The sequence below is a fragment of the Podarcis raffonei genome, chromosome 5 (genome assembly GCF_027172205.1).
Source record: "Podarcis raffonei isolate rPodRaf1 chromosome 5, rPodRaf1.pri, whole genome shotgun sequence".
Lineage (NCBI taxonomy): Eukaryota > Metazoa > Chordata > Lepidosauria > Squamata > Lacertidae > Podarcis > Podarcis raffonei.
The window spans coordinates 74,455,754-74,481,084 of NC_070606.1; the positions used below are offsets into that span (position 1 = coordinate 74,455,754).

A 25,331-nucleotide genomic window follows, 5' to 3' on the forward strand; every position below is an offset into this window, starting at 1 on the left:
GCTGTGAAGACCTCTGACTGAAGACTTTAGAAGCCAGCTGTCTGTCAGAGCAGACAGATCTGGGCTAAACAGACCAATGGCCCAAATCAGAATAAAAGTATCTGTACAGTGATACCTCAGGTTAAGTACTTAATTCGTTCCGGAGGTCCGTTCTTAACCTGAAACTGTTCTTAACCTGAAGCACCACTTTAGCTAATGGGGCCTCCTGCTGCCGCCGCACCGCCAGAGCTCGATTTCTGTTCTTATCCTGAAGCAAAGTTCTTAACCTGAAGCACTATTTCTGGGTTAGCGGAGTCTGTAACTTGAAGCATATGTAACCCGAGGTACCACTGTACTGGAACTGAATTGATTTTATATGTGTGGTGGTGGAGTTTTAAACTGTGTGTGTGAATATACATACACTTGTTTTTATGCAATTGTTCTATATATGTTTCTATATGTTTCAGGATGCCTCATGGGAAGTGTTTCATGAGTGAAATAAGTAAGTAATAATAATAATAATAATAATAATAATAGGGGGGGTTCCACAGCTGCTTATTTTTACATTGTCCAGTGAGATACAAATTAGTTGCTAAGTAGTAAATGCCATCACCATTTAGTAAATTCAAGGATTGTATATACTTTTGTTCAAAAGATTATAAACCATTAATTTATTTCTGGTATCAGCCTTAACCATTTAGTGTTCTCAACAAAATTATTCTCTCTTATTGCAAAACTATTATGCTTCTGTTTCCTGAACCGTTACAATTTAATATAGCAATTCTATTTGGCAGTTGCAGCAAATTCTCAACATTTTCCGATCCATTCTTTACTTCTTTGATTATATTGTCAATTTAATTATGACAACACAATCAATCCATCAATCATGTTATTTGTATGCTGCCTTTCTAGAGTTAAAACTATACTCAAGGCAGCTTACAACACATAAAAATTTACGTAGCTACAAACATAGCAAAGGTAGTCATAAACAATAAACAAAACATCAAAAAGTATACAACCAAATTGAACAATGTTCTATGAGAACTAATGGCACCATTTATCCTTTATTAGGTACTAGCTAAATAACAGCATTTTTTTTCAGAAGAGTATCATTTGTTAACAACTGTTACTACGTTAAATGGCACCTTACCTTGCATATAAAGTAAAGCATCAATTATTTTCACGACTCTTTGAATCACTGGTTCTAGGTCAACTATCCGTGAAGCAGGATCTAAAAGCTTCCAACAAGCTTTAAGTGCTCTCATGATAAATTCTGCTGATATCCAGGTTAACTGGACATGCTCCCCTGATTCTGAAGGCCAAACAGTATTATTATGTTTATGGTTGCGTAAACCAACTTGATGGTGTATGCTGTTAAAGAAAAGAAGTCAGCTGGTTACTGAAATGGCTTAATCATATGACATGTTTGATTTCAGTCAACTGCTGTTCTCACAGCTCAAGAACGGTGTCTAATCAAGCCTCAGATCTGCAAAGAATCCTTACACAACACAATCCATTTTACAGTTCTGTCACATGTCCAAATCTTCAAAATGCACTCAAAGCCCTCTCCTGCATAAAAGATCTAGATTTAAGCTACATGGAAGAGCATGTTTTAAAAATACCTTTTAGCCATTGCAAAGGCTGACCTACCAATGAGCAGGGTGAGTTTTTGTACACAATGTCTGGTCAACAAATCCACTGTCATTATAACTTTGTAGTTTACAAAGACCGGTAATTTTACCTGCTGAAATTTTGTGTAGAATGCACTGTGCACAAGACACCTAACTGAATTATTAAAGCAATTCCCTCTATGCTTTGTAGAAATTCCACCGGAAGAGGGTCTTGTTCCAAAAGCAAGAGGAGAGATTCCACTTTCTTGATTATAGCGCTCCACAGTGTGCTCTTCATTTTCATATTCATAGGACCGGGGCTACAAACCAATAAATTTTAGAACAATGTAAATAATGTTATAAAATAAGAATGTTTTAGAATCATAGAATTTGTAGAGTGGGAAGGGACCACAAAGGTCATTTAGTCCAATCCCCTGCAATGCAGAAATATTTTGCCCAATGCAGGGCTTGAACCCATGTCCCTGAGATTAGGAGTCCCATGCTCTACTGACTGAGCTATCCCTTTAAAAAGAAATTTGTATGGTGCTATACAGTGCTTTTTTCTGGGGGGATTCTGGGGGACGCATACCCCTAAACATTTTGTGAATCTAAGTTTGGCCTCATTGAGGGGCCATATTTCAATATGAGTAGGAAAATGAGAGTACCCCTAAACATTTTTTAGGGGGGGAAAAGCACTGATGCTATACAGTACAAACTGACAGATGTATCCAATGTTAGTCTTATTCAGAATAGACCCACTTAAATTAATGAACCTGTTTGTAACATCTGTTAATTTAAAATGGTTGTATCCAACAAAATTGGCTCATTAGTGCAAGAAATTCTGCTTGCACAACAGAACTCCTCCTTTCTCTCCTCTCCCTATACGCCTCCCCCCACCCATCCAAATCTGCTCCGCAGTGCTGGGAGGAATGCCCAGAAAGATTTGGAATCACATAGAGATGCATTGTGCAAACGGAACTTATTACACTAATGAGATAATTTCATTGTATACAACCCAATAGATCTTCTCTGAGTAGGGCTAACATTGAATATAACCCCGAATGTGGAAAAACATTAGAGTAGCTAAATTGAACCAGATATTTACTCCTTACCATATGATACATGATAATTAAAAAAATATACTGACATACATCATAGGAAATTGAGCAATTTTCAGCCGATTGTGGGTTGGTCAAAAAAAGTGTGGCATATAAGCTAACATTACAGAAGTTTTTCTAATAATAGAAAAATAAGTTGGTTGAAAATTGGTTTCCATTTGTGATATTTTGCAACATCAGGATAATATTCAACCATTTTTTTTCTTTTGCTCCATTATAAAAACTCTACTTGGTTTCCTCCCTTTTTTAAGTTTATTGCTTCACTCTGTGTAAATACATATGACCTTGTGTGATTATCACATAGTTTTCATTTTGACAGCCTGAAGAATAACTGTGTTTGGGTTTTTAAAAAATATATATCCACTTAATTTCCTTAAAAATCGATGTATATCTTAATGTTCAAAATGCAGGGAAATATTACATTATAATACATCAGATTAAGCTGCTAAATTATGCTGCCGCAGCGAAGCATTATACAATTTTGGCAAGTAAGGCTGCTGCATTTGTGTTTTCCCCCAAACCATCCCTGTGTTTTATTCTAGTCACGGTATCCCAACCTATGTGGACGGGTTTATGGGCTTAGCCGTAAATAAATTAAATAAAAATAAATAAAAATATGTGGACGGGGCAAAATGCAGGAACAATCCACTGTATAGCCTAATTGAAAGCATAGATAAAGCAGAAGTGAAGACAAGGCTTTCAAGACCACATCAACTCCATCAATTGCTTATTGCATTAGCTACATTTCTCTAGAAATTACTAAGTGAACCATCATACTCTGGTGGAGCTGCTGACTTCTTAGGGTGCTTTAAGGATAGACTGAGACGCGGTCTTTTTTCTGGAACTTCATCACTACTGCTGCTTCCTCCATCAGTATCAGATGTCTCTGGATTCTTGCTACACTGTAGCTCCTGAATGATCTCTTCTGCTTCTGTCACCAAGGCTGCATAAAGCGGACTCAGCAGATACTAAGGAAGATAAACACAGACACACCTCAATAGTGCTGCAGAACTTTATGAAATGGGGTGTGGGTGTGGGTGTGACCATAAAAATCATACTTTCGTTGCCTTGCTACACATACCCAGATATTATGTACCATTTGCTTTTTAAGCTGTTGATTTTATCTTTGATAATTTTGTTGTCTGCTGTTTTAAAGCCTGTTTTTATTATTGGGGTTTTTTAAATTTATTGTTACTACTTGTCGATTTTTGATGGAACCACAGAGACAAGTAAAAATAATATATCCAACTAAACGTATTAAATAATTACACCAAATCTGAAATCTAGATGTCACAGGGAGAGATATCTGTAAACACGAAATAAAAACCCACCATATGAAATAAAACTGATGAGAATCTTCCTATCACTTAGAGACCCATAACAGTAATGCAAACAACACTGAGCTGGAGGGACCAATGATTTGACTTGGCCTGAGACAACTTCCTATGTTCCTATGCTTGAGCGTTCTCCGAAAATATATTTTTCTCCTCACGTCTTAAAATCTGTGCCCTTCAACCTAAGCCACCAAACAAATTTTTCACTGTTGTTGTTTTTTCCGTACAACTCACCTCCTGCTCCACCTGGCTTCCAACTACTGCAACAAAAGATCTGCAAATGCTGTTAATACAGATCTTTCTAACTGGAACAGCAGATTCATATCCAGCTGGCACAAACTTCATGAAATACTGCAGTATGTGGCATAGCACTCCTTTCATCTTCTCAGACTGAAGAAGCCTCAGCACATCAGCTTCAAACAACCCGTGGAGCTTCTCCAGGAGTGTGTTTAGATAAAGAGGCTCAATGTTCCGATAGGAATGCGTTTCAAAAGGAAACAGGGTTCTCACCAGTATTAACAAGGGTTCCTCATATAGTTCCAGCTCTTCAGCATCCATTTCAAGGAGGAACTGCAACATACCCCCCAAAACTGAGAAGAAACTGTTGGCTAGCTCTTCTGGAGGCCCTCCTAGCTGCACCAATTCTGTTAGGAATTTCATGCTCAAAACTTTAACTTTTGGAGTACCGTACTCCAACAAGGAACACCCTGTTGCCCAAAGAGTCACATCTTGTGGTTTAAAAAACACGTAAGAAACTATCTCAGTAAGAATCCGCATCAGAGTTATCTCCAAGCATTCTACATTGCTCATGCCCGTTAACTGTAGTTGGACAGAACTTAAAGAGCCCAGGGGTACATTGGGGTTGCATAAAAACCTTTTCACAGTCACAGGCCAGCTCAATGAATCCTGCTGGAAGTGCACCGCCGCATTTCTTTCATGAAGTAAAATGAGGTCTTGAAGAAGATGCAGCAATTCTCTCGTCATTAAGTCGAATATGGCACAGTTCTTGACTTTGAAAAGGCATAGTAAGGAACAAACTACAGTACTGATGTTCTTGTGCAAAATCTGGCAGTTTGGGGCGGCAGCAATTCTCAAAAGCCTTGCTGTGATCCAGTAGCTAAATTCTAGAAGAAAAAGAGAGAGAAAATGTTAAGATTTTCGGTCCTATGCTCACTTTGAATACTTTTGGGTGAACTGGTACATGAGCAGGCTGCAAATCTTGTAGTACATGGTGCATCTTAGAGATGTTCCAATGATCAGTAAAACAAGTGTTGCTTCACTGGGCTTTGCATAGCTGTAGTTTCATTTCCCCCTCCAAGTTTGGTTTGGAGTTGTTACATTGCTGCTGACCACTTTTGGTTCTGTTGATTTTTAAACTTAATTTTATTATTTGTTTTAATATGTGTTAATTACCCAAAAAACTATCCCGTGACTTGCTTAAGCGAATCCATTGCCAAATTAGTATTTGAATCCAGGTCTAACCTTCAAACAAACCATAATTAACCAGTTAGTCAGTTCGAACAAAACAATAAGCTGTGGTTAAGCAGATATGGAAGTGAAAACCTTCTGAACTCCTCCTCATGGCTGTGCTGGAGAAGAGAAAGTTGTTTGTGAGCGCACAAGCCCAGGGTTTACTGCAGCTTGTTCTCATCACACTAAATTATGGTTTAGCGTGCCATCTGAACTGGGTCAATGAAAAGAAGAAATCAGTACCTGTGGTGCACACTATTGCAACGTAATTTACCATACCGAATTCCAAGGATTTTAAAATAAACTCACCGATACAGCTTGAATCAGTGAGACTTTCTTGATGAGGTACAGTTATATTTACAAACACAAGCGGGGATGATTTCATAATATGCAGAATAAAATCAAGCAACATCATCGAGCTTGGCTGAGACTCGGTTTTCTTAACAAGTTCTAAAGCCACTGAAAAGAAAACAAGACTCGTGTTATGCCACGGTAAACCTGTTCCAAGACAAATTTAACATTTGCTGTGCTGCAACAGACAATCCTGAACTGCAATACTGTATTCTTAAAAATGAATTTCATACTTTTCAAGGTTTGCTAAACATGGTAAACAGCATGCTGTCATAATTTCTTCAATGCTACAGTGACTTAACTTCTGCATAAAGGATGAGAAACAGTAGCACAGAAGCCTGAAGCTCAGGTTTGCTTAATCTCATCACAACAATGGTTTGTTGCAATGCCTGAATTATTTTTCTCTTTAAAACTCACATACTAAGCTGCAAGTCTATGGATCACACATATTTATCACCAACCAAAACCTGATACAGTAATTGTAACAAATTATATGAAACAAAATTGGCTGTGTCAGTGAAAAGCTTATTTAAAATGCCACCTCAAACTACTTTTTCACACTGGAGGAAAGTTAATCTTCCATTCCACTCCAAAAGGGTATTTCCCCACCCCACTTGAATCGCATTAGTTACCCCAACATGCATATTCTATCAGAAGGCTTATTTGAGAATTGCCCACTCATCAATATTTGGGAATAGGTCGATGGGGGTCAGATATCATGCAGGGGTTGTCCTTTTTTAGATTTTCAAAATATGACCCCTTTAGTATTTAGGCTCTAAATACTAAAGGGGCCTTATTTTTAGTACCTTTACTTACCCACATCTACATCCACAAGGATCCGATCAATGAACTGGCAGAGTATTTGTCTTGGCTTCTGTACCACTGTATTGTATTCCTCTGGAGTAGCCCTGGAAATAAGAATTGTTTTAAAAGTTGCACCTGTGTTTCTGCTTAAATATGTTATTTTAACAATTTAAGAGTCTTTGCACTACTATTAGAGGCAACTATTAGAGTCTTTAATATCAGACACAACACCAACTTTCCCTGAAATCTTACTGGGGAAGAACTTCCATTTCTTTTTTTTACCAGCAAATTATTTGTCAGTTGACACCAAGTTATCCAAGATGCCTAAATCTCAATCAGACTGTGAAGCATTTCAAAGGAGTGCAGCACCTTCAAATTTTGTGTTTAGTCTCTACATAATGGTAAAAAGAATAAGGGTCATTGATTAGATCTAAGGCTGTAGATGTAACCCCACTTTACACAGACTACGCCCTACTGAATTCAACAGGACCTATTTCTGAGTAGACATTAAATGTGCTGTGTTAGCCAAGCTTATTCATAGCTGATGGGGGGGATGGGGGGGTCAAATGAGAAAACAGCCATTCAGTTGGGCAGTAAAAAGTGCTAACAATTTTCCAGTAGCAAAAGCAGGGCATAACAGTATTACTTCATGCAGGGAAAGGCCTGGTACAGATTTATTTCATGTCAGGGCACACTTTGGCTAATTAAAATCTTCTTTGAAATATGAAAGAGGAGAATAAATGGTCTGGGTTTTTTTAATCCAGGCATGTATTGCAAGGAGAATCTCACTGAAACATAATTGAAAAACAGAATCATTTATACTGCAAAATTAATGGGAGTGAAGTTTTCCAATGATGGAAGTATTATATATTAGTATGGAAATATAGCTGTTGGGTTTTTTTAAAAGGTGCTCAAGTCAAAGAAATAAAGCACCGTAGCAGGTGGAAAGAGTTCTGACAGGTGTTTAAATTATTTACTTTTACAAGTAAGGCAGCTTAAGTATGAAATAACCAGAAACTTGCTGTTCTTGACTGGTCAAACTGGGGAACACACCAAGGGAAAGTGGGGAGGGGTTGGAGGTAATTAGCACTTAATTATTGTAATTGGAAATAAAATTACAGTATCAGAGTCTACCTAAAAAGCTACTCCCCCACCCCCAAGTGGAGGCACTTTCTCTGCTGCTGGAGGATCAATTGTGGTTCCACGATGGAAACTAAAGGGACACCTGCATATATTCCTTGCCAGCTAAAATTGGGGATCAGGGTTCCAGCTTCAAACTCCTGAGAATCACTAATGCATTGAGACCCACAGGTATAATAACGTTTTGCTCAGTGCTTTTTTTTTTCCTGGAGGGCCGCAGGGGTACACATCCCCCTAAACATTTTGTGAATCTTTGTACTTTTGTCCATTTACTGTATTTATTTTCCCCGATTTCAACTACAAAATTGTGGTTTTCTTGAGTCAAAATGAGAGCACCCCTAAACATTTTTTTAAGGAAAAAAGCACTGGTTTTGCTACTTGGCAGGAAAAGGAATGAGGGACGGAAGAAGGCTACATCTGTTCTATATTAGTTTTAACTGTCATGGCTCCACCCCATCCTGGGAATTGCAATTTAGTGCTAGGTCTGTTCGAAGCCTCTAGTATCTCTCTACCATTACACGGTCCATCACCCTCTCCCAGCCTAGCCTACCTCACAAGGTTGTTGTGAGGATAAAATGGGGTCAATAAATGTATTGACTCTGCTTGGCTCCCTGGGGAGAAGTAAAATTAGGGGCACCGGAGAAGCAAGCAGGCAAGCAAGCAAGCAAGCAAGCAAAGAAAGGGGGGCATTTCCTACTCCAGCAAGTTGGCCTGAGACCTACCTGCCCAGTTCCTTGAGGGCAGGAATCATAGAGGCCATTTCCAAGCTCTGGTCTGCCATTGCGCCGCGCCTGCCTCTCTGTTTTCTTCCGACGCGACTCCCGCCAGCTCACTTTCGACTTCGCATGGCTCCCGCGGAAGCAGGACGGCGGCTGGTAGCAGGCAAACTTCCCGGAAAGGCGTTTAGTACCGCCCTCTTTTTGCTGCTGTGCAGGGCAGCTTGCAGTAGGGATTTCGACGCCGCGCTGCAGTCAACGACCTTCCTCGGCCAAAACAACGCTGGGATCGATGGGCTGACATTAAATTAATTGCTTTTCTCCGTGCAAGCGGGAAGCAGGGAGAACATATTGCAGCATATATATATAAAACACAACACCAAAATTAATTCCACTGTGATGTTCTATGCACGCGCCTTTGCTTCCCCCTACCCGGGGCAACTGCTGGAAATTCTCAGCGGGCTTACTTTTGAGTAGGCACGCATAGAGTCACACTATTGAGTCCCACAGCCCGTCGGGCCAAAACCCTGCTGACGGGTTGTGCAACTGCTGCATGCGAAAAGACTTCAGGTCTTGCTGAAAGGGCTGCACGTAAAAAAAAAAAAAAAAGCAACACGTGTTTCCTCACTCCACCTTTTTCGGTCATCTTTAAGGGATTTCAGACCTGAAAATACAAAATAAAAATAAAAGAATATTTTTTAAATGCAATGAATGGGCTACTCAGGTTCGACCCACTGAAGTTCAAGGACACGTCTCGCTTTGGTTCAATAATTGCAGCGGCTCTACTCTGAGCAGGGCTTGGCTGAATCCAGCCCAAGGTCACCGGAGTCCACGAGATATTAGCCTGTGGCCGTGCAGATCCGAGGCCTTCCGGGAAATCACACCCGTCTCTGCCCTCGAAGGCCTTGATCCTGCACCTTGGGGTGTGGGGTCGAGGTTGGTAATGATTAAACCGTAAGACAGAAAAGCCCTCTGTGTTCCTGTCAATTAATTTGTGAGTCATACTTGAGTTCTGGCATGTAAAGCTGTTTCTAGCATGCCCAGGCCTCAACAAAACTGGTTCACACACCGTGCCTTATCTGAAGAGCCTGCAAATACTGCAGATCAGCAGTTAATTCTTTTGGTCCTACCTTTTGCCAGATTTTATCAATCTCTCCATGGTCCAACTTCTTGAATGCTCTTGTGCTCGAATTCTGACTCTGTGCTTTGCATTAACATCTGGGTGGCCACCATGAAAACACAGCACGCTGGACTAGATAGTCCATTGGGCAATGCAACAGGCTCTTCTTATATTCTTATGTACCCGTATTTTTCGCTCTATAACACGCACCCGACCATAACACGCACATAGTTTTTAGAGGAGGAAAATCCGTAGGCATGCCACCTGTGGGCATTCCCTCCATAACATGCACAGACATTTCCCCTTACTTTCTAGGAGGAAAAAAGTGAGTGTTATGGTGCAAAAAATACGGTAACTATACACCTTCCATGCCTCCTGGAATATGCATGTTAACTAACGAGCAATATATGCTATCACGTTGAGTACAGGTAAGAATCCTGTTGGAGACCTCAGAGTTTCTCTCTCACCCTAAGCTACCTTTCATATAGAAGTTCTTGATGCATGGTTTTTAGTGACAGCTGCACTTAATCTTCCTAATATAGCACTGATTCTGGATGAATTTTAACTAGCTTTTATTATTACAGGTATATCCCACTTACCTCCAAAGAGCTCAAAGCGTGAACATGCATCAGCTCCGCTTCATTTTATCCTCTCAACAACCCTGTGAGGTGGGATAGGCTGAGAAATGGGAAGTAGGAATTTGAACCTTGGTCATCCTAGTATAATCCCAAAACCATACTGGTACTGTCATCCCCGATGTGCTTGTACAAATCTACTCAAAACAGTTTCTTTCCAGATGTAAATAAATAGGGGGATGACACCTTGGTTTGATTTCTGTTCTTCTTTTTATATTCAGACATGATGTCCTGTGGGATTACAGTTGAGGACAGGAGTCACATCCTAACCATACTCACTTAGAAATAATTACGCTTAGTATTTCAATAGTTTATTTTTTCATTGGACCTGGGTATCATAATTCACAACTAGATAAAAGCACATGGTGCAGGAAAACCTAGAATCTTTTTATGTGTGTTTCAAGTTTAAAGATTCGGGTGGGAAAATATGCTCTGGATCATGAGTGCTATTTACTTTGTGTGACACATAACAAAATATAGTAAATATTACAGTATATAAAAATCTTATTTCAGGCATCATAAATTTAACAAAACTGAAGCTATCAGTGGTGCAGCAGGATCTTATCTATGTTGGCTCATGAGTAATTCCACTTCCAGGCAAGTGTACACAAGGAATTGTAGCCCTGGGCTGCAATACTATAAAAAAACCCCGCCTCTTAGAGAGTAAATCCCACTGAGTAAACGTGCATGGGATTGCACTGTTTAGCATCGTAAATCGCATGGATTGCACGGGGGGGGGGGAGAAACCTGTGCAAAATCGCCAACCAAACACTGAGTAGCCAGTTCAGAACTCTGCGATAATCAATTTATCTCTCTCTCACTCTTTTTTTTTTTTTAAAGCACACTGATAATCTCTGGAATTTGATCCCATAACGACAAAGCCAACAGATCCCCTCCCAGTTCCTTTTGCCGAGAGCGCGTTCTACTGATCCAAGCCCGCCTCCCATCTCCGGGGACGCAAGGCGATGGACTGCTACAGCTGCCAATCAGCAAGTGCGGCGACTGCCGGCCGGTTGCAGGTGTTCTCTCTACTTTGCGGCGCTTAGAGGAACCTCGCCTGGAATCGGAGCTGCAGCTAAATCCGACTGCGCGTTGCAGCAGCGGGCAAAGGAAGCAGCGCAGAACCTCGGGTGTCTCACAGGTACATCTCCCGCGCCCCCCCCCGGTCTCTCCCAAGGGCAGAGGGCTTTGCATCCTTCCTTTCTTAGAACTACAGGGCGGCTGCTCAGAAATGCCGGGTTTGTGTTCTCTAGGATTGTGGAAACTTTTGTGGGCTTTGTCAGCTCAGTTTTTGTTTTGTTTTTTCTATTTGCAAATTGGCACAACCCCCGTGTCTAGTAAGCAGGCCTAGTAGGGAGCGTTGCCTAAGGCGTGTGAGGAAGGATGGCAACATTTTGACTTACAAAGCAGCTCTCCTCTCTCCCTTTAACAACTGTCCCCTCCTACCAAGGGAGGTGGTCATGTACGAAACCGAGTGGAACTTTATATTCTGCTTGTAACTGAAGAGCAAGAGAAGGCTGGGATTGTGTTGTGCCTTTACACAGGCAGGATAGGATAAGAGAAAATGCCTTTTCTTTCTCTGCCTCTCATTCTTCGCGGGCAGAAATATTACAAGAGCGCAGTTGGGCTGGGTGGGTGTTTGTGAAGTGCCAGTCTAAAACCAAACTTTAACCTCCTGAGGGGAAAAGGTAACACCGTCAATATATGGCCCTTCAATATTTCCTGAATAGTTTGCTGTTGGTCCCCGTTACTACATGAAGGCAGAGCTGCAATGCAATTTGCTGCGTAATTGCTGCTTCTCGAGTCTGCTTCTCCTCAGTGCTGCTGAAGCTGCTTTTACTTCTTTGGAAACAAGATGAAGGCAGCGTGTTTGTGGCCCAGTTGTCCTCAGGGGTATAAGATGGATGCATTTGAGAGAGCTCTTGGCAATTTGTTTTTCATCCATGACTGGCCACACCCAGATTCCCCCCCCCCTATAAAATCTACCTACAGCAGTGAATTAAAGCAATTCCCCCCTTCCTTGATCCTTTCAAAGATCAAAAGTGTGTCTGAGATCATATGGAAGAATTGGGATATTTCCAGACTTTCAGGTGCAGCAGTGTTACTTTTCTTTTCCTGCAGTGTTTGATCCTTGGAGAGGAAATGAGCGCTGCTTAACCTCAGGATCTATCTTGATGCTTATTGTATAAGATAGGAATGGGCGAGTATGAAAAATTAATGCAGTGCCGTAGACTGGAGAGAACCAATACACAAGCATTCTGGAAATTCTCAAATATCCTTATGGTTTTCTGAACAATTTTAAGTACGTATCTAATATGGTTCAGGAACATGCTACACTAACTTTCTGAATGCTGACTGACAACACATTGTGAGAATTGATAGCATTGGTTCTCAAAACCAGAAGGAAGATGTTACTAGGGAGGCATGGAAGTTGATGGTGGGGAAAATATAGAAAAATAGAACAAGTTTGTTTGATCCAGGAAGATGGGTGTAGCCAAGGGGGGCAGCTGCCCCCCCAATCAATAAAAATACATAGCTAACTATGGGCCTGTCCCCCCTAACAAAGGGCCTGCCCCTCTAACAAAAATCCCGGCCACGCCCATGGCCAGGAAGGAAATAGTTCACTCATGAGCTGTTACTGCAACTGGCACTCGGGGGTCCATTTTCTTGTGTTACAGAACAATAACTTCTGACCCATTGTGCTGGAGGGGGTATGGATGAGGCATGGGTGTCTCTTTATCCAGATCTGCCAGCTCCACTGGCTGGGGAATTTGGTTGCCAGTGGGGAAACCCCACTGGTGAAGAGCACTACAGTGTGCAGAAGCTGCTGTCGCCTGTATTCCCACCTGTCAAAATGGGGAGTTTTAGGGGAGAGGTTGGACTGGCATCCTCTACTTAGCTGGATTCTGAAGCTAGGTCTACTGCCCTCATGTAGCAGCAACTGGGAGCTTGTGTGGCAGAGGTATTTTCTTTTGCCCCTTCCGGGCTAGCATAAGAAGGCATTCTCTCAGGTACCCAGGACCCAAATTATATAAGGGGTTGTAAGTCAATGCAAGTATTTGAAAGCAGGCTTCGTAGCACATAGGCACCCAGTACAGTTCTTTCAGAATTGGTGTTATACATTCGCAGTAAGTCACTCCAGAGAGAAGCTTTGCTGCAACTTCCAAACCAAAGTCAAGGGCAATCCCATACAGACTAAATTACAGTAGTCCAGTCTTGAGGTTACCAGTTTTTGGATCACTGTGGTAAGGTTCTACCTCTTTAGAATGGCCATGGCTGGAAAACCAGCCAGCAACAGTAAAAGGCAGTCCTTGCCCTGGAGACTACTTGAGCCTCTAATGACAACAATGGCTCTAAGAGCACATCAAGCCTATGCAGCTGTTGCTTCAGACCTAGGAACTACCTGCCCACAGGGCTTCTGTATTATGAGAATTCATTTTCCAGTGTCAGCATCTAAGCGCTGGTCCAAGACCTGCTCAGTCTCGCCTAACTCGGTACAGAAAAATAAAATTAATTGTCATCAACTTACAGATGACAGCTTGCTCAAATCTTCAAATAACTGCCTGTTTGCTTAATTATTTTAAAGCATTTATATACCACTCAATGTCAAAAATCTCTAAATGTTCCCAACAGCTTCATATATATGTTAAACTAACACTTCCTGCATTCAGCAGTATAGTATTAGTATTTGATGCAGGTGGTTAGTTTACTTCATCTATGCTAAAGGAAGGACCGATTAAAGCAATAAAGTATGAATATATATGCAAGAGAAGTAGCAGATGCATGTGTTTGCAAGAGTTCAGAAAATATCTATTCCCTTGGGTACTTGGCTGTTCTTGATAACAAGTGTGATCACTGGCAATTGCATCCATATATGGTAATTAAAGTGTCAGCCTAATGGGCTAGGTAGCTCACCTTTGATCGCACTGCTTTATGTATTGTGCTGTGCTTGTGTGTTTATATATAATCTGTTCAGAACAACCTGTAATCAGTATTTCACTTAGAACTTGGAGTGATGAACTGAAAGGAGTGTGTTTAGAGCTTAGCTGGGGTGCCTATGGCCCTCCAGATGTTGCTGAACTGCAACTTCCATGTCTGACGATTGGTCATGCTGACTGGGGCTGATGGGAGATGGAGGCCAGCATTTATCATATTACACCAATGCCTCATCCTGTTGTGAAACGTAGGCCAACCATTTAGCTAAATAGGCAAGGATAAGAGAAAAGAAATATGGAATAGGAAACAGGAAATGATTTGTGTTATCTGTAGCTGCATGAAGTCTATAACAGTCTTATTGATTATTTATATAGGATTAAGATTTCATCCTTGTATATCTGGCCTAAATTTCCCTTGTTTTACCATCCTCAGTAAGATATTGTTGATAACTTAGCAACAAATAACTTGCCTTGGGATCTCTGCCTAAATATGCATGTAGGTTATGATCATCCAAAGACTTAGGCACATGCTGATAATGGCTTGAAATAAGTGACCCACCTCTCATTGACAAATTTGTGGAGGATAAAGCTATCTAAACACTTTTTAAAGCTGTCTTAGTTGGTGGCCATTACAGCAACATGTGGAAGGGAATTCCATAGTTAAACTATACACAGTGTAAAGAAATACTTCTTTTGTCTGCCCTAAATCTTGCAACATTCAGCTTCATTTGATGATCCTAGTATTTTGAGAGAGGGAGAAAGCTGTCAACCTTCTGCACAACATACACAATCTTGCACAGCACAATCATGTCCATAACTTTTTTGTTTTAAACTAAAATGCATCAAAAGTTATAGCCTTTCCAAATAGGGGGTTGCTCCAGCCCCTTGATCGTTTTAGTTCCTTTTTTCCAGATGCTTTCCAGCTCTAGAATATAATTCAGTGGCTTGGATCCTAAGGTAAATTAACTAAAGGAAATTCATGGGAGGAAATTTTTTCATTCCTTCCTTCCCACTGCTGCCTTGTGAACCCTAGGGGTCAGGGAGCCTGAACAATGTGGGATAAGATCTGTGCAGAGCTGCTGGGGAAGAAGGAATCACTTCCAAACTGGGAGGACCTCTGCCCACAGAGCCTATGCCACAATGTTCAGGAGGGCCTCTCCGGCTTCTCTGGAGAAACTTTTTGGGTGGAGGGGCAAGGAAACTTCCCTTATCTTATGATACTGTATATTTGCAATGCGTATTTAGTAAACTGGCCTTCTGTGTGAGCTTTGCATGTTCTGTTTTTGAGTGTCTCTCTGAGTTACGTAATTCCTCATCACTCTATTTGAGCATTAGTTCACTTTTGATCCTTATTGATCCGGCTGGACAATAGTGGCTATCCTTTTTACAATAATATGCCTGTTAACTACTGCTGAAAATTGCCACATTGTTTCCTACTTGTTCTTCTTTAACTGTGAGGAATTCTGACCTTATACATGTTTCTAAAATTAAATAGAAAGAGGAAGATTCTGTCAGTAAGACATAAGAAGGATTTAGGGATGCATTAAGTCTCTGCAATATTTAAACAACTTGTGTGATGAAGGGCAACCTAGGAAACTTTAACCAGATATAGTTACTATTACTAGCCATAAGTGCAGGCCAAATAAATCTGTTCCACTGTCAATGTCAGGTTTTCAGAATTAATTTGCCTACTTAATAGCTTTGTATATTGGGCAGTAACTATAATAAAGCAATAAACTTGTTTAACAAAAAGGTGGTATATACCTGAATGCTACATTTTGCGTCACAAGCTGTTTCAGGTTTTAACTTGAGCTGTTCCAATTAATTCCAAGGGCATATTTATACAATAAACTTAAACTAGTTCCACATCCGTTCCCTCTTCCCAGAAGACTCTGATACTTGTAATTCTGTGTGGGAAGAGGGAATAGGGGAGGCAGTAAAGATATGTGACAGAATTTTTTCAGCACTTTACCTAACTGTAGCACAAGGCTGTTTGGAACTCTCATTGAATTCAATCAAACTTATTCCCAAGTATCTGTGACTAGAATTGCAGGCTCTTAAGGATGTCATATTTGATGCCACCATGGGTGCTTAATATTGCAAATGTGTCATTCAGATATTGCAAACAGGTAGTCGTCAATATCCTTTTTTAATATACTTAATTTTGATGCCAATGATGTGGACACTGGGGCGGGGGGAAGTGCACCAAACCCAGAATAAACACCAGTTTGGAAACACCCTAAACTAAATATAAGTTTGTAGTACAGATGCTTGAGAGATGAACTGACAAATATGGTGGTGAGGATAGAGTGCCAGACTCTGCTGAGGGTAACCCAGCTTGGAAGCCCCATTCATTAAACTCACTGGATGACATTGAGCTGGTCACTATAGTCCCCTTCAGATGTTATCCCATGAATTCCAGGGATACATGTAGTAGGGAAAGTGCCTGCTTCTCTTGGGTTCCCAGTCCTATGGAGGAGTCTATATGCATTCAACCAAATGCAGGTGGGTCCCCCCCACCCAACAATTAAAGAGGTCTGTGGATGGAGCCAACAGGATGTCCATCAGGCATGACCCTGCTTCTCCCTCCACTTGTTCTTAGAACTTGTGGTAGGTCACTTCTGAAGTGGGTTTATCTCCTGGTGGATTCATTCTTGCGGGATTGTTGAGAGAATTAAAACAGGTGGTGGTGGGAAAGAAGAATGTACACTGTCCTGAGCTCCTTGGGAGAAGGGTAGGATAAAGAATATTGGTGACTCTTCAGGATCCAAGAGGTAGGACTTTAGTACAGCAGAATGATATAAGGGTCAAGCACCACTTAGTCTGGAAAATAAGAAGTGCCAGAGTTCACACTTGCGGTGCAGTAGTTGGGAGTGTTGAGCTAGGACCTGGGAGACCAGAGTTCAAATCCGTAATCAGCTATGAAGCTTACTGTAGGATCTTGGGCCAGTCACTCACTCTCAGCCTAACTTACTTCACAGGGTTGTGTGAGGATAAAATGGGGGTGGGGGGAGAACTATGTACCTTGAGCTCCTTGGAGGCAATACATTTACATATATAAATGTAATATATAAATCAATAAATCATAGCCTGGGGGGAAGTGTACCTGATGTGGAAGCACTGGATTCTATATGTGTACTTGGCTATAACAGATTCTGAGGACTCCCACTAATATCACAGGTTGCTTTGGTGATGCTGCTAAAATAACCTACTGCTGTACCAAATAACAGTCTGGCTTAGAATGTCCTTTGTGTGTGTTCAGAGTGCCTACACTGTCCCAGTGCGAGCCCCAGTATTGGAAATGGGTTCTGGGCCTGAGTCCTATAGAGTTGCAGTTCAGATTAAAGTGTGGGTACACTGTTAAGTGGTTTTGATAAAGAATTGATAGAGAATTTTCAATACTAGTACAATCTTTTTCTTTGAGGGAGTGCAATTACAGACAAGACTGATAAGCAATTTCTGTAACAAGGCAAGTAATTTTGAGGAGTGGCATTCAACTAATTTTAAGACTGTAGCACAAGTGTGAAAGACTTTTTCAACCGAAAAGAAGCCACAGTACACACTGGAAAGTTTTCAGATGTGCTGACATCAGTACAATTATATATGAACTGCTGAGTAATTCAGTCCTTTAAAAATAAATTCAAATTTTGGCTCGCTGCCCTTCAGCTCACATTATTAGATGTGTTCAATGTGTAATTTCTACTTGAACATGCAAACTGCTTTGAATTGCTTTTGCACACTCTTTCTTTCCCCTGTCATTAGCATCCTTTCCCTTTATCTCAAGCTCTTTTTTCTTTTATCACTGCTTCTGGAATCCTTTAATTTTGCTGCCAAATGTGTTCTTCACCAAAATCACTCTGTTTAGAAATGTTAGCCTGTAATTTTCCTAATAGCTTTACATTTATAGACACGTTTTCTTGCTAGAAGCTTCATGCTCTATTATGAACCACAGATGTTTCCACCCTACCCGTCTCTTTGTATCTGTTACATCTACTTCCCCACTATGATCCCTCCGTGCACTCCCTATGGCAGTTTCTTGATCACAGCCTGTCAATGCCGCTACTGTTGTTTCCCAAAGTAGGTCAAGAGAGAGAGAGGGAGAGTAACATGAGGTCCTGCATCCCCAAGAGAGCTGAGTGCACTATTTCTGTGGTTCTCCTTGTCTCTGCTAGCAGGGGATTGCAGAATAGAATTTGAAGACTCATCCTTTTGTGAAGAGAACAGTCTCCCATGTTACAGCAAAGTGTGCCACATTTAGAGATAAGGGAACCAAAGGAGGGAGTGCTGCATTCCCCTAAGGTATTTTATGAATGAATGATCAGAAATGTGTGGACCTTTAAAACAAGTTCCCCTTAATGTGGGAAAAGTTGTTCACGTGTCATCTCTCTGTAGCTTTTTCATGTAAGTGCCAGTATAACAGCAGACCATTAAGCCCACGATCTAAAAATTTCCAGCTGCACTATCAATGCCCAGCACGTGCAAATACATTTGACATGTGTGATCAGCCCATTCACATGTAGCGTTACCGTTATTTATTTATTTATTTATTTATTTATTGCATTTATCTCAGCTTTTCATCCAAGGAGTTCAAGGTGACGTAGGTCTTTCTCCCCCTACTCATTTAATCCCTCCAACAGGGCTGTGGGGTTGGTTAGACTGAGAGGCAGTGACTGGCCCAAGGACAACCAATGAGCCTCACAGTCAAGTTTGGATTTTAAACCCAGTCTCCCAGGCCCTAGTCCAACACTCTAACCATTACTCCACAATGGCTCTTGTTGCAGCCCAGTCTAGTGAATGGGCAAGTGAATGTTACAAGTGTTTTTCAGAGTAATGAGTGGTACACAAAATGCTTATAGGGTAAGCGTCCTATCACCAAGTTGCTAAAGTCTAATTAGGGCAAGAAGGAGTTAATACCATAAAGTAAACTGTCAGGCTTAGCTATGTCCAGTTCCCCTCATCTTGGGAGGAACTAGGTAATCAAGGCTTTGTTCTACTCCAGTCTACTGGAGCAGCTCAGTGTGTGAAGAGGTGTAAGTTGGTTGCTCCAGCTTAGCTGCATGGCTCTCACAAGCCATTCTCGTGTTGCTATACCAATAATTTAGGAACATCCACCACTTTGTAACTAAGCCAGGTTTCACTGGCTGAGCAATTTTCTGAAGCATATGGATTGGATCTTCAAAGAATTTTTAAGTAAACCAATCTTTAATTTACCGAAGTGTGTGTGATTTTTCCTATGCAAGGGGCAATGGGAAATTTTGGAAGATCTAATAGTGTATATTTCCACACTTTACTTTGCTGTGCATTTTGCCATTTTTAAATCTCTCTTGGGGTTTTCTCACCAAAGAGTACTTGTCCCCAACCTGGATCTTGACATCCAGGGAATTCTCCTTTTATGGCAATTTTTCCTTGAACCAACACATAAAATATTTTGTACACATTAAAGGGCTTTGAGGATCTCTAATAAAATGCTTTATCCAGCTCTTTTCAAATTTTAAATACTTAACTAAAATTATTCTCTGCTTTTTGAAGGTGTCATTACAGTATTTTATTATTGTTAAGAAAATGACAGAAGTGGAAAGGGTATCCTAATTTAATAATTCTTGCCATGTAGATTACATTCTCTTTCAGACAAATACATCTAGGTAGAACATCAATACTGTGGGCGGAAAGTCTTTCCATGACGGAAAATCCTGTCTTGGTTGTAGTATAGTATCTTAGTCATCTAATCTAATAATCTTTTGAACCATGTAGAATTGTGCCAGGAATTAGCAGGGTAACAGAAGGCCATATTCCCCTGTAATAAATACCGTTGTTAATGTCTTTCAGATATTTCAATAATACAAATTCCTGAAGCTCACTGTGATAACTAATTAACTTCATTGCACTTGGGAGTAGAAGATTTGTTTCTGAAGCTGGGACCTTTTGTACATTTATGCTGATCACTACATTATTAGCTTCTGGAGTGGCCTTAAAATAGCCGATTAGCCCCCAGTTTCACTGCAGGAGTTCTGGCCTCTGAAGGCTTAGCCCTTACTGAAGTGGTAAACCTGTGTCTAGCTCACTTGCTCCCTTTCTGCAGGTGATGTTGCTGCAAATATAACCTGCAAAGAAGTTCTAGAATTACTACTACTATTATTTATTGCATCTATATTTTTATTTCTTCGAATAAGGAGCCTCCAAGTGGTATGCATGCTTCCACTGCCATTTGTATCTTTGCAGGAACCCTGAGGTCAGTTATGCTGAGATAGTTACTGGCCCCAGGTCACTGATGTGACTGGGTGGAGATTTGAGTCTCCTAGTGTTAGTTTGACACTGTAAGCCAAGGTTTAGAACCACAGGTCAGGGAGGCTGATAGTAGCACATCAGGCTTCTCTGTCTGGACCTTGGTACTTTCCCCGGGTCACCCCCTTTGTGGCCTGAGTGTTACTGGACTACAACTCCCATCATCCCCAGCCAGCATGGCCAGTGGTCAGGGATGATGGGAGCTGTAGTCAAACAACATCTGGAGACAACCACATTGATTATTCCCACACTGCACTTTGAAGCACAAGCTTACAACTTTCTTTGATTGTCACAGAAACCAAACCAGTTGATGAAAGCTCAGTGGGAGAGGGGTTTGGGAAGGTGACAGTTCGGGTAGGTGACATTTCTGAATATTCCCTGTTTTTAAAAATAATAAACTTGCAATTAGAAAGCCGGCACAGCAAGGAGTGTTTCCACCTCATGGCCAAGTTTGCTTGAAATTTTTTTTTAAAACTTAAAATGAGTTTTTTTCAAAACATGGGGGAATATTTAAAACGATATCCCATACTTGTTGTAGTAAAGTTTACTGCTTTCTACAACTCACAAGTCATAGCGTTCACTGCCTCAGGATTCTGCCTGGTCATTTTGCTGTGCATGTAGACCAAGCCTTAGCTGAAACAAATGCCCAAAGTCTGTGTTCATAAAGAGCCCAGACCGAGCAGGCACGCTGGTCACAGACCTTCCCTCTACTCTAAGATGTATTTTATTTCTATTTAAATTACAGTACATCTGTACATATAAATTAGTACATGCAATCTATGCTCTCTTTTTGTCTTCCTTTTTAATGATGCATCTTTCTTTTCTTTCTGCGGGAGCGTAGTTTAAGTGGCCATCCTACTTGTTTGCCAGACCAAATGCTTATTCTTCTCATATTTCTCTGGATTGTCATAGTTAGTCCTGTGGAGGGGCAGATCTCCACTGCTGGAGCTGAAAGATTGTGGGGAAGGAAGCAGGTGTTGGTTTAAGAGAAGTGGGACACTCCTTTTAGGGTTTTATGAGTCTGTTATGTGGGTAAAACCTCAGCGCCTAGGACTTGCCGATCGTATGGTCGGTGGTTCGAATCCCCGCGGCAGGGTGCGCTCCCGTCGTTCGGTCCCAGCGCCTGCCAACCTAGCAGTTCGAAAGCACCCCCGGGTGCAAGTAGATAAATAGGGACCGCTTACCAGCGGGAAGGTAAACGGCGTTCCGTGTGCTGCGCTGGCTCGCTAGATGCAGCTTGTCACGCTGGCCACGTGACCCGGAAGTGTCTGCGGACAGCGCTGGGTCCCGGCCTATAGAGTGAGATAAGCGCACAACCCTAGAGTCTGGCAAGACTGGCCCGTACGGGCAGGGGTACCTTTACCTTTACCTTTTACTGAGTCTGTTAAAATGATCAGATGATTCCTTAAAGTATCCCCCCCCCACCTCCCGGCTCCTTAGTAGTGGTTTTACTGCTATTCTGTTCTGCTTCTTTGTGTTTTTAGTGGATCAAATTTTCATGGTTGTCTAGCCCCTTTGAAAAATTTCAGGTGAAAAAGCAGCCTATATACATATAAATAAAGAAGGCTCTAACTTTTCTGACTGAAAAAACCTAATGTTGCAATTGCAGCTATTTATATCCCACCATCAGGATATAATAACCGCCTAGGGAAAGACATACAATACTATATCTCAGAAGGCTGTCAAGCAAACTCCAGCAACAAAAAAAGAAGTCCTTATAATGGCAATTTTTTAGACAACCTGGCATATATTGGTGCTGCTGCTAGCTGTGCTTGCTGTAGTATTTCAGAGAAAATGTTATCTTAATGCTGCCTGTTCCATAGCATCCAGTTTTTCTATTGTAGTGTTTTCTTACTGAAGCGGAATACAATACAAAGCACATGTGTGCTAAGATCCTTTTCAATCATGCAGGCTAAGCAAACTGTGAAACTGATACTATTGATGAATTTGGGTGACTGTTTTATGTATGAATACTTGAGGCACAATGCTTAAGGGGGGAGGAGTGAAGGGGTAGGTAGCTATCGTCAAGTGATCACTTTTCCTTCTACACACATACGTAGTGGCTAAAATGTTATAAACTTAATTTTAATCAAAGTTGGATTTACTGAAAATTGATAGTGTAAGTACACATTTGTATGTTCATTTCTCTATGACAGGGGTGGCCAACTCCCAAGAGACTGCGATCTACTCACAGAGTAGTGGCAGTGATTTACCCCTTTTTTGGGGTGCAGGGCAAAAATGTTGAATTTTGTTTAGGGGGCCCAAACTTGTTGAGCTTTGTTGGAGGGCGCCAGTGATCTACCGCAGACATCCAGAGATCTACCTGAAGATCACCATCTACCTGTTGGACATGCCTGCTCTATGACTTGCACCTCAAGTGAGATAACCTGTGTGTAGAAAAAGACCATCAAAGAACAAACACCACAGAGGTTTATTATTGCCTCAAGCACAATGCTATTTTGAGGAGGCAACATACATGCTCAAGTATTGACTTATTAGGGGTTTATATGGATCTGTGAATTAACTGAGTTCCTCTCAATCGGCCAGTGTGGTGTAGTGGTTAAGAGTGGTGGACTCATAATCTGGTGAACCAGGTTCGCTTCCCCGCTCCTCCACATGCAGCTACTGGGTGACCTTGGGCCAGTCACTCTTCTCGGAAGTCTCTCAGCCTCACCTCACAGAGTGTTTGTTGTGGGGGAGGAAGGGAAAGGAGAATGTTAGCCGCTTTGCGACTCCTTAGAGTAGTGACATTTGTACTGAGCCATACAAACAAACACTGCACCAGTAAAAAGATGGAACCAAAATATTAGTGGCAGTGCAAATGTGGGCTGTGTCAAGATGTTTTCCCCGAATTCACAATATGCTTCTGAATACCTGTTGCTGGTGAACACAAGTGTGAGAGTGCTGTTGGACCAAGTTGTGCTTCTGGGCTTCCCATAGGCATTTGGTTGGCCACTGTGAGAACATGATGTTGGAGTAGATGGGCCTTTGGCCTGATCCAGAGGGGCTGCTATTATGTCCTTATGTCCCTTCAAATCTGGATGGGAGATGTTCTCCTGTAACAGTAATCCGGCATCCATTTGCCATAGAACAGTGTCTCCTTATAGTAAAGAAACCCAGTTCAGAACTGTACTGTAAACCAGTAAGTTTTTATTTGGTTTCAGTTTTATGAAAGCTAATAAAACTGAAATATTTCCAAAAGTATCCAAATTGAAATGTTTGTATGAAATCGGATATATTGGCCATTTGGACAGAGTATCTCAAACAGGATTTGAGGGTTTTCTTCATGTGCAGAAACTGGTAGGCTTCTGATCCTGGACGTAGCCTAAAGCCACCACAGCTAGTAGGCATTAATGGTCTTTATTATTAGGGTTGCTGTATTTCAAAAAGTGAAAATCCAGACAGAAAAGAGAAAAGTAGTTGAGCTTTTCTTTCAAAATCACAAAGGATTTGGGCATTTTTTAGTTTGTAATTTTAAGGGAAATTGGCAAAAATAACACTGCTGACATTGGTTGCCATAAGTCTGGATATTCCCAGACATTTAGCCGATTTCTGCCTGGACCCTGCTTTCGGATAAAGTATTCCGGGTATGTCTGGGAAATCCCAGACATATGGCAACCCTTTTTCTTATCCTCCATGATTTTGTTTGCCTTTTTGAAGCTGTCTAATTATATATTGCTTTTGCTATCTAGCTGTTCCTCTAACTACATAGTTTTTACACAAATATCCAGTGCAGCCCCCATCCCAGTGGATTCAGACCACTATGCTCCATATCTGAATTGCCCTCCCCCTTGTGAATGGGTGGTGGTGTTTGGATGCATATGGATTTGGTGTGTATATATGGATATTGTTCTGGCCCTGCCAATTGCTGGTCCCCACCAGCTTACTCATAAGGGTTTGACCTAAAAGAGTTTTTCCACCAATATTCCTTGCTTTCATTAGGGATGGAGGAGAAATCTGACTAAGTTCACACTTAAAGGTGAACTTGCTGAATTCACACTTTGCAAAACAAAGCAGGAACCAACCTGCAGATGAGTTCACACTTCTCCGAATTTTGCAGTGTAGTTCTCTGTGTACAAATATGCACATACTAGGGTAGCATGTGCATATAAATGCATATATTGGTGAAAATAACATACAGAAATGCGTTATTTGGGGGGAAATTGTTTTGCAAAATAGGTGTCTTTTTGAGAAAATGCACTAAAGTGCTGATGAATTTTCACAAGGATGATGATGATGATTATTATTATTTTAATACAGTACAGATGGATGTGGAAATGTGGAGAACTGAACTGAAGGCTGGGAGAGTGAGAAAATGAGATAAAACGAAACTGACACATTCACCCATCCATAGCCTTCGTAACTACTGTTTGTTTGCTGGGTCTGTTCATGTAGGAAGCAGGGTTTTGTAAGAACGAAAAAGAAGGGGGAAGGTTGACCTCCCTTGCCGTCTTGTCCTGTTGCTAAACTCACACAGGTGCTTAACTTTTATACTTCTAGCTAGCTTCCCCCAACTCCTGCAGTCAGCCGAGTTATCCTTTATATCCAAGGGCACTGACTTCTATTTTTAGTTGTGAAAGTAACCTACATCTCATGAAATAGGCATTGCTGACTTTCTTAAAACATAGTGTGAAGGAAACACCCCCCACCCCACCCCCCACACACCCCGACACAGTGAGATTTGGCAGTAATAGTGCAAATCTGTGTTTGAGAATTATATTTTAGATTTCACTAATGAGAGACTAAATAGCATAGTCAGTGGCTCTGCATCTTGATCTGCTGTGCTAATCTTTAGCATTAGCGTGTATGGCCTAGTCCTGCTTTGGCAAGGACTGAA

At 41.2% G+C, this 25,331-nt stretch overlaps 2 protein-coding genes across 7 annotated transcripts in view; one reads left to right on the plus strand and one right to left on the minus strand.

Annotated features, from left to right (window-relative positions):
- The window catches only part of ATR (ATR serine/threonine kinase), a 53,983-nt gene extending 45,302 nt beyond the window's left edge, over window positions 1-8,681 (minus strand). For 4 of the 6 annotated variants that reach the window (XM_053390176.1, XM_053390178.1, XM_053390175.1 and 1 more), the window contains exons 1-7: window positions 8,529-8,681; window positions 6,679-6,770; window positions 5,821-5,970; window positions 4,276-5,165; window positions 3,485-3,675; window positions 1,721-1,909; window positions 1,130-1,350 (exon numbers count right to left, since the gene is read on the minus strand). In XM_053390176.1, coding sequence (XP_053246151.1) covers window positions 1,130-1,350; window positions 1,721-1,909; window positions 3,485-3,675; window positions 4,276-5,165; window positions 5,821-5,970; window positions 6,679-6,770; window positions 8,529-8,587 — 1,792 coding nt within the window. In that variant the 5' untranslated portion in view covers window positions 8,588-8,681. The remainder of the gene's footprint in view (window positions 1-1,129; window positions 1,351-1,720; window positions 1,910-3,484; window positions 3,676-4,275; window positions 5,166-5,820; window positions 5,971-6,678; window positions 6,771-8,528) is intronic. The other 2 variants (XM_053390174.1, XM_053390177.1) reach the window with 2 other exon arrangements.
- A 2,445-nt stretch (window positions 8,682-11,126) lies between these two features.
- PLS1 (plastin 1) overlaps window positions 11,127-25,331 on the plus strand; it is a 52,995-nt gene continuing 38,790 nt past the window's right edge. Inside the window, exon 1 of the mRNA XM_053390179.1 lies at window positions 11,127-11,418. The gene's annotated coding sequence lies outside the window, so the exon portion shown is untranslated. The remainder of the gene's footprint in view (window positions 11,419-25,331) is intronic.